This window comes from Nanorana parkeri, unplaced genomic scaffold (genome assembly GCF_000935625.1).
Source record: "Nanorana parkeri isolate BGI_ZX_2015 unplaced genomic scaffold, ASM93562v1 scaffold3758, whole genome shotgun sequence".
NCBI classification, from domain to species: Eukaryota; Metazoa; Chordata; class Amphibia; order Anura; family Dicroglossidae; genus Nanorana; species Nanorana parkeri.
The window spans coordinates 16,060-25,866 of NW_017310026.1; the positions used below are offsets into that span (position 1 = coordinate 16,060).

A 9,807-nucleotide genomic window follows, 5' to 3' on the forward strand; every position below is an offset into this window, starting at 1 on the left:
GGGTACGAGCCGCGTGTGCGGGGTACGAGCCGCGTCTGTGGGGTACCAGCTGTGTATGTCCCGCATGGGGGTGCCGTGTCCCCAGGAAACGCTGATTGAAGGGTCGGGGGGCCCCAGAGTGATGGACTCCCTGAGATGTGAAGCCGGGCCCCGGCCTCCTCGGCGCCGACCGTATAATAATAACGTCCATTCTGCCATCTTACAGATCGAGAACGGGCCGGAGGTGACGTGTCAGATAGGAGGCGGCGCGGTGCAGCCGGGGATACACTTCTCCTTCACCGAACACAACTTCGGCCGTTGCTTCATCTACCACGAGGGGATGAGACCCGTCCGAAAATCTCTCCTCATCACAAACAAGGATAACCGAGATGTCAGGTGAGCCGAAATACCCCGACACCACATCCACCCACCGATACCCCGACACCACATCCACCCACCGATACCCCGACACCACATCCACCCACCGATACCCCGACACCACATACACCGACTGATACAACACCTTGGTGTCCCGGTGGGCCCGTGTCACAATCAATGTGCAGCGTCACGTGTTCCAGACGTCCAGGTAGAAGCACAGGGTGTTATTTGCCACGAATGATGTGAAGTGGAAGACGTGTCCCGGTGGTGGCAGGACATGTGCGGTTGTGGTGCTTTCCCGTGTCATGTGACTCGGCGTGTCTCTTCCGTCCTAGCATTGACTGCCTGTACAGTGACACGGCACACATGGTGGTTGGGTGTTCCTCGGATGTGCTCCCCCCCGGAGGCGTGATGGAGGTTCCCGTCACCTTCTACCCGCGGGCGGCCATCTTCTACCAGGAGACGGTTGTCTTTCAGATGAACGGCCACTCCAGGCAGGACCTCCGGCTTCAGGGCCACGGCATCGAGATGAAGGTATGTGATCTACGTGTGCCACGCCGGCATGACCCCCAAATCCTCCACCAAATCTCCCTTCCAGGGTGACGGATTTATGTTTCTCAGGTGGAAGTCGCCGATCCCAAAAATAAAGTCACAGACTTCGGTGCGGTCACCGTCGGCCACACCGTGAGGAAGAGCGTGGCCATAGTGAACCAGAGCGCGGCCGCGGTCACATGTAACCTGAGTCTGACGGCCAGCGTCCCGGCATTGCAGGACCCCAAGGTACATTATACCATGCCACGTGTAGTGGACCTGTAACACTCCCACCCCTACACATGTATGGTACACGGCTATGATAGGTCACACATATAATACTGCCACAGCTACACATGTATGGTACACGGCTATGATAGGTCACACATATAATACTGCCACAGCTACACATGTTCTGTACACGGCTATGATAGGTCACACATATAATACTGCCACACCTGCACATGTATGGTACACGGCTATGATAGGTCACACATATAATACTGCCACACCTACACATGTATGGTACACGGCTATGATAGGTCACACATATAATACTGCCACACCTACACATGTTCTGTACACGGCTATGATAGGTCACACATATAATACTCCCACCCCTACACATGTATGGTACACGGCTATGATAGGTCACACATATAATACTGCCACAGCTACACATGTATGGTACACGGCTATGATAGGTCACACATATAATACTGCCACAGCTACACATGTTCTGTACACGGCTATGATAGGTCACACATATAATACTGCCACACCTGCACATGTATGGTACACGGCTATGATAGGTCACACATATAATACTGCCACACCTACACATGTTCTGTACACGGCTATGATAGGTCACACATATAATACTGCCACACCTACACATGTTCTGTACACGGCTATGATAGGTCACACATATAATGCTGCCACACCTGCACATGTATGGCACACGGCTATGATAGGCCACACATATAATACTGCCACCCCTATACATGTATGGTACACGGCTATGATAGGTCACAGATATAATACTGCCACGGGGAAGGTGCACCCACATGTAATCATACACTGAACTGTCATAGGGACACATCACGGTACCGTGCCGTCTATCTCACACGGTACATGTCACCCTCTGCAGGTCCTCAGCCTGTCGCCCGGCTCCGTGGTCACGATTCCCGCCCACGGTGGCGTGTGTAAGCTGGATTTGCAGTTCAGCCCTCGAAGTCGCATCTCCCGGTTCACAGAGGAAGTGGTGATGGAGTGTGACGGCGTGCTGCGCTCTCTCCTGGTTGTACGTGGCAGTGGTCAGGGCCTGGAGCTCAGCCTGGACCAGGAACACGTCACATTCGGAGCCGTGGTGCTTCAGAGCCAAGCCACGCGCCGCATCGTGCTCAGCAACACCGGAGAGCTGGGAGCCAGGTACTGTGCCACGAGGGGGAGCCGGGTACTGTGCCACGAGGGGGAGCCGGGTACTGTGCCACGAGGGGAGCCGGGTACTGTGTCACGAGGGGGAGCAAGGTACTGTGTCACGAGGGGGAGCCAGGTACTGTGCCACGAGGGGGAGCCAGGTACTGTGCCACGAGGGGGAGCCAGGTACTGTGCCACAAGGGGGAGCCAGGTACTGTGCCACGAGGGGGAGCCAGGTACTGTGCCACAAGGGGGAGCCAGGTACTGTGCCACAAGGGGAAGCCAGGTACTGTGCCACGAGGGAAGGGTACCTGTCATTGGTCACATCCTCCTCACCGTCTCTCTCAGGTTTCAGTGGGACATAAAGAAGTTCCAGCCGGACTTTTCCATCTCTCCGGTGTCAGGATACGTCACGGCCGGCAGCGAGGTGACCTTCGACCTGACCTTTCACCCCGGAGAGACCCGCTCTGATATTCTCTATGAGAACCTGTCCTGCCTCACCGAGGGCCACACGACCCTCCACCTGACCCTCTCCGGATCCTGTGTGGAGCTGCAATCAAGCGCCTCGGTATATGTCGGCCTCATGCCGTGTCTCCTGCAGGTGGTGAGCTTCCAATGCCAGGTACGAAGTAAACAGACTCAGTCCATCTACCTGACCAACAAGACGCATGACACGTGGAACCTGCGTCCAATCATTGACGGGGAACACTGGAGGGGCCCCGAGGTGATCACAGTGGAGGCCCATCAGCAGAACAAGCCCTACGAGGTCACCTACCAGCCGCTGGTCATGAGCCCTGACGGGAGGAAGCACCAGGTACACGCGTGTTTAGACCCGCACATAGTACATACGTGACCGGGCGGCTTGGCGAGGACCAGGAGAGCCCTGTGTCTGGTTGCCGGGGGTAACGGCGCATTGCCCCGCCTCCTCCTGTGTCTCGGGTGCTCAGGTTGGTTTCGTGTCTTTCAGGGTTCCATCTTCTTCCCGCTGTCTGATGGGAGGGGCCTAATGTACACGCTGCATGGAGTGGCCGAGCCCCCGAAGTCCTCCGGAACCATCGTCAGGGAGGTCCCGAGTAAGACGTCCTACACCGAACTTCTGACCGTCACCAACTGGCTGCGCAAAGCTCAAAGGTGATACATAGCACTCTCTGCACAGCCAGGACCATAGAGACCTGCGTGTCCTGGGGGGTCATAGCACTCTCTGCACAGCCAGGACCATAGAGACCTGCGTGTCCTGGGGGGTCATAGCACTCTCTGCACAGCCAGGACCATAGAGACCTGCGTGTCCTGGGGGGTCATAGCACTCTCTGCACAGCCAGGACCATAGAGACCTGCGTGTCCTGGGGGGTCATAGCACTCTCTGCACAGCCAGGACCATAGAGACCTGCGTGTCCTGGGGGGTCATAGCACTCTCTGCACAGCCAGGACCATAGAGACCTCCGTGTCCTGGGGGGGGGGGTCATAGCACTCTCCATAGACCTCACATGTGATCCTAGTACTCTCCATAGACCTCACATGTGATCCTAGTACTCTCCATAGACCTCACAGCTGATCCTAGTACTCTCCATAGGCCTCACATGTGATCCTAGTACTCTCCATAGACCTCACATGTGATCCTAGTACTCTCCATTGCGTAATACGCAGCTCAGGATACATGGGTCGGCCTCGGTTTCCTGTCCGGTGACACTCTCTCCATGTTCAGGTTCCGTGTCCTCATTGATATGGTGAGACCAGAACGCCTGGACCCGGCCACCGCCATCAGAGGTCTGGATTACCTGGAGGTGCCGGGATCTGCCCAGAGAGACTACAAGCTGAACTTTCACTCCCACAAGGAGGGAACCTTCTCTGCCAAGGTGAGTCACACGGACCCGGGCCGAGGGGCCACAGGGTGAGGAAGGAGGTCTCCCGAGTGTCGGAGGAAGCCGGTCCTGTCCGCGTTGTCTCCCAGTTGGGAGGAATCGGTGGGACGTAGAACCGTCTTTGCCGTCTGATGCCGGTGACACCATACCAGCCGCAGAGGTACGGTGTCACCCGGCTTTCACTGAGTGTTCTCCGATTCTCTCGGCTTCAGGTGACGTTCCGGAACGAGGCGACGCAGGAATATCTCTTCTACAACGTCACCTTCAAGTCCACGCCGCCGGGCGTCATCAGTACCATAGAGTTGGTGACCCCAGTGCGCCAAAGCACGGCCGCCGTTGTCACGGTAGAGAATCCGCTGTCCGCGCCGGTAACCTTCACCACGGACTGCAGAGTGCCGGAGATTAATCTCCCCCCGCAGATCACCGTCCCGGCCCAGTCCGAGGTAAGGCTTCCCGGGTGACCACGCCTCCTCCCGGCCCCTTCCCCCCTCCCCCGTGCATGGAGTCCTGTAAGCCCCTCCTTGTCTTCCAGGGCTCCCTGATGTTCGAGTACCAGCCGCTGAAGTCCGGCGAGACCACGGGGAGGCTTACCCTGCAGAGCAGCGACCTCGGCATGTTCCTGTACGACCTTCTGCTGAGGGCCACCGCCGCCGTGTCCGAGAAGCCGCTCTACTTCCGCGCCGCGCTCGGCTCCGGACAGACATTGAGCGCCAAGTTCACCAACTACACCCGCCAGAAGACGGAGTACAGCTGCAAGGTGAGTGGCGGCCCGGCACCGGTGACACCTTTCCCGCTCTCCTCGCTCACCTGACGCCGTGTCCCCTCCACAGGTTGACAACGCGGATTTCCACGTGGAGAAGCTGGTGATGGCGGCTCCGGGCTCGCAGGGAGGATCGGAGGTCAGCATGGACGTGACGTACGAGCCCATCCAGCTCGGGGAGTCGCGGGCCGTCCTCTCCATCTCCTCCCCGCTCGGCGGCGACTACACCATCCCGCTATTCGGCTCGGCATTGGCCCCCAAGCCGCAGGGCCCCATCCAGATCCGCTCCGGCTCCAACATCTCCATCCCCTTCAAGAACGTTTTCCTGCAGCCGACAACCTTCAGCTTCCAGACGGAACCTCCGGCGTTCACCGCCAGAGCGTGCGAGGCCGTGCGGCCCAAGAAGACCCACCAGATCTCCGTGTCATACGAGGCCCCGCCGGGAGGCAGCAGGGCCCCCGTGGCCGGAAGACTGGTGGTGTCATGCCCCCGTGCCACCGGCACCAGCCAGGCCATCTACTGGGTCTATTACCTGAAGGGCGTGGCATCAGAAAAGGGATCCCGTCCAATCACAGAGCTGTAATATTCTAATAAATACCGAGATATATTTATGTAACACGGAGTGGTGTGTCATGTCATCTGCAGCCGCGTGTCACCGCTCTACATGTGTCACCCCTCTACATGTGTCACCTCTCTACATGTGTCACCGCTCTACATGTGTCACCGCTTTACATGTGTCACCTCTCTACATGTGTCACCCCTCTACATGTGTCACCGCTCTACATGTGTCACCCCTCTACATGTGTCACCCCTCTACATGTGTCACCCCTCTACATGTGTCACCGCTCTACATGTGTCACCCCTCTACATGTGTCACCCCTCTACATGTGTCACCCCTCTACATGTGTCACCCCTCTACATGTGTCACCTCTCTACATGTGTCACCTCTCTACATGTGTCACCTCTCTACATGTGTCACCTCTCTGTATGTGTCACCCCTCTACATGTGTCACCGCTCTGCATGTGTCACCCCTCTGCATGTGTCACCTCTACATGTGTCACCTCTCTACATGTGTCACCCCTCTACATGTGTCACCCCTCTACATGTGTCACCGCTCTACATGTGTCACCCCTCTACATGTGTCACCCCTCTACATGTGTCACCCCTCTACATGTGTCACCTCTCTACATGTGTCACCTCTCTACATGTGTCACCTCTCTACATGTGTCACCTCTCTGTATGTGTCACCCCTCTACATGTGTCACCGCTCTGCATGTGTCACCCCTCTGCATGTGTCACCTCTACATGTGTCACCTCTCTACATGTGTCACCCCTCTACATGTGTCACCCCTCTACATGTGTCACCGCTCTACATGTGTCACCCCTCTACATGTGTCACCCCTCTACATGTGTCACCCCTCTACATGTGTCACCTCTCTACATGTGTCACCTCTCTACATGTGTCACCTCTCTACATGTGTCACCTCTCTGTATGTGTCACCCCTCTACATGTGTCACCGCTCTGCATGTGTCACCCCTCTGCATGTGTCACCTCTACATGTGTCACCTCTCTACATGTGTCACCCCTCTACATGTGTCACCCCTCTACATGTGTCACCGCTCTACATGTGTCACCCCTCTACATGTGTCACCCCTCTACATGTGTCACCCCTCTACATGTGTCACCTCTCTACATGTGTCACCTCTCTACATGTGTCACCTCTCTACATGTGTCACCTCTCTGTATGTGTCACCCCTCTACATGTGTCACCGCTCTGCATGTGTCACCCCTCTGCATGTGTCACCTCTACATGTGTCACCTCTCTACATGTGTCACCCCTCTACATGTGTCACCTCTCTACATGTGTCACCGCTCTACATGTGTCACCCCTCTACATGTGTCACCGCTCTACATGTGTCACCCCTCTACATGTGTCACCTCTCTACATGTGTCACCCCTCTACATGTGTCACCTCTCTACATGTGTCACCGCTCTACATGTGTCACCCCTCTACATGTGTCACCGCTCTACATGTGTCACCCCTCTGCATGTGTCACCTCTACATGTGTCACCTCTCTACATGTGTCACCCCTCTACATGTGTCACCTCTCTACATGTGTCACCGCTCTACATGTGTCACCCCTCTACATGTGTCACCGCTCTACATGTGTCACCCCTCTACATGTGTCACCTCTCTACATGTGTCACCCCTCTACATGTGTCACCTCTCTACATGTGTCACCCCTCTACATGTGTCACCTCTCTACATGTGTCACCTCTCTACATGTGTCACCCCTCTACATGTGTCACCGCTCTACATGTGTCACCCCTCTACATGTGTCACCTCTCTACATGTGTCACCGCTCTACATGTGTCACCCCTCTACATGTGTCACCTCTCTACATGTGTCACCCCTCTACATGTGTCACCCCTCTACATGTGTCACCCCTCTACATGTGTCACCTCTCTACATGTGTCACCTCTCTACATGTGTCACCTCTCTACATGTGTCACCTCTCTGTATGTGTCACCCCTCTACATGTGTCACCGCTCTGCATGTGTCACCCCTCTGCATGTGTCACCTCTACATGTGTCACCTCTCTACATGTGTCACCGCTCTACATGTGTCACCCCTCTACATGTGTCACCGCTCTACATGTGTCACCCCTCTACATGTGTCACCCCTCTACATGTGTCACCCCTCTACATGTGTCACCGCTCTACATGTGTCACCCCTCTACATGTGTCGCCGCTCTACATGTGTTGCCTCTCCACATGTGTCACCCCTCTACATGTGTCACCTCTCTGTATGTGTCACCTCTCTGTATGTGTCACCCCTCTACATGTGTCACCCCTCTGCATGTGTCACCTCTCCATGTGTCACCTCTCTACATGTGTCACCCCTCTGCATGTGTCACCTCTACATGTGTCACCTCTCTACATGTGTCACCTCTCTACATGTGTCACCTCTCTACATGTGTCACCTCTCTGTATGTGTCACCCCTCTACATGTGTCACCGCTCTGCATGTGTCACCTCTACATGTGTCACCTCTCTACATGTGTCACCTCTCTACATGTGTCACCTCTCTACATGTGTCACCGCTCTACATGTGTCACCCCTCTACATGTGTCACCGCTCTACATGTGTCACCTCTCTACATGTGTCCCCTCTCTACATGTGTCACCTCTCTACATGTCACCCCTCTACATGTGTCACCTTTCTACATGTGTCACCTTTCTACATGTGTCACCTTTCTACATGTGTCACCTCTCTACATGTGTCACCTCTCTACATGTGTCACCTCTCTACGTGTGTCACCTCTCTACGTGTGTCACCTCTCTACGTGTGTCACCTCTCTACGTGTGTCACCGCTCTACGTGTGTCACCCCTCTACGTGTGTCACCTTTCTATGTGTGTCACCTCTCTACGTGTGTCACCGCTCTACGTGCGTCACCTCTACATGTGTCACCTCTCTACATGTGTCACCTCTCTACGTGTGTCACCTCTCTACGTGTGTCACCTCTCTACGTGTGTCACCTCTCTACGTGTGTCACCGCTCTACGTGTGTCACCCCTCTACGTGTGTCACCTTTCTATGTGTGTCACCTCTCTACGTGTGTCACCGCTCTACGTGCGTCACCTCTACATGTGTCACCTCTCTACATGTGTCACCTCTCTACATGTGTCACCGCTCTACATGTGTCACCGCTCTACATGTGTCACCCCTCTACATGTGTCACCTCTCTACATGTGTCACCTCTCTACATGTGTCACCTCTCTACATGTGTCACCTCTCTACATGTCACCCCTCTACATGTGTCACCTTTCTACATGTGTCACCTCTCTACATGTGTCACCTCTCTACATGTGTCACCTCTCTACATGTCACCCCTCTACGTGTGTCACCCCTCTACGTGTGTCACCGCTCTACATGTGTCACCCCTCTACGTGTGTCACCTTTCTACGTGTGTCACCGCTCTACATGCGTCACCCCTCTGCATGCGTCACCCCTCTGCATGCGTCACCTCTCTACATGCGTCACCTCTCTACATGTGTCACCTCTCTACATGTCACCTCTCTACATGTCACCCCTCTACGTGTGTCACCGCTCTACGTGTGTCACCCCTCTACGTGTGTCACCGCTCTACGTGTGTCACCGCTCTACGTGTGTCACCGCTCTACGTGTGTCACCCCTCTACGTGTCACCTCTCTACGTGTGTCACCTCTCTACGTGTGTCACCTCTCTACCTGTGTCACCTCTCTACGTGCGTCACCGCTCTGCATGCGTCACCCCTCTGCATGCGTCACCTCTCTACATGTGTCAGATTCCAGAACAAGCCCGGGGTCAGCAGGTCAGGCGAGCCGGGTCAGTATCGGGAACAATGGTCGGGATCTCTGAAGCAAACAGCTGACGATCGCTCAGCACTGAGTATCAGGGGGTCACAGGTGCCAGAATCTCTAGCACACGCCTGTGAGCGCACACGCGTACATCCATGCAGAGGAGCCCGGGCTCTGTGGACCATACCATGTGCAGATCCTCGCGCAGCCCCACTGGCAGAGACTTCTCCACACTCGAGCCCGCCCCCACAGAGTTAAGGTGATGGAGAGCCCGCCCCCACAGAGTTAAGGTGATGGAGAGCCCGCCCCCACAGAGTTAAGGTGATGGAGAGCCCGCCCCCACAGAGTTAAGGTGATGGAGAGCCCGCCCAATAGTGAAACCCCGGAGCTGAGTTCCGGCTCCCCGCCCTGGGTGAATTATCCCCGCCCTCTCCCGCAGACGGACAGACAGGACTCCGCCTACTGTGATAGCAGAACCGAGGAATGGGCGTGACACATGGAAACGGCTTGCAGCAGGCTCCAATCAACGCACAGGAGGGG

The 9,807-nt window shown here is 55.8% G+C and overlaps 1 protein-coding gene across 1 annotated transcript in view; it reads left to right on the forward strand.

Moving 5' to 3' along the window:
* LOC108803460 (hydrocephalus-inducing protein homolog) overlaps positions 1-5,509 on the forward strand; it is a gene marked incomplete at its 5' end in the record, with an annotated part of 21,116 nt that extends 15,607 nt beyond the window's left edge. Inside the window, 11 exons of the mRNA XM_018575298.1 lie at positions 206-375; positions 693-891; positions 979-1,137; positions 2,039-2,319; positions 2,656-2,875; positions 2,909-3,121; positions 3,275-3,438; positions 4,010-4,160; positions 4,379-4,609; positions 4,699-4,923; positions 4,997-5,509. Coding sequence (XP_018430800.1) covers positions 206-375; positions 693-891; positions 979-1,137; positions 2,039-2,319; positions 2,656-2,875; positions 2,909-3,121; positions 3,275-3,438; positions 4,010-4,160; positions 4,379-4,609; positions 4,699-4,923; positions 4,997-5,509 — 2,526 coding nt within the window. The remainder of the gene's footprint in view (positions 1-205; positions 376-692; positions 892-978; positions 1,138-2,038; positions 2,320-2,655; positions 2,876-2,908; positions 3,122-3,274; positions 3,439-4,009; positions 4,161-4,378; positions 4,610-4,698; positions 4,924-4,996) is intronic.
* Positions 5,510-9,807: the final 4,298 nt, after the last annotated feature.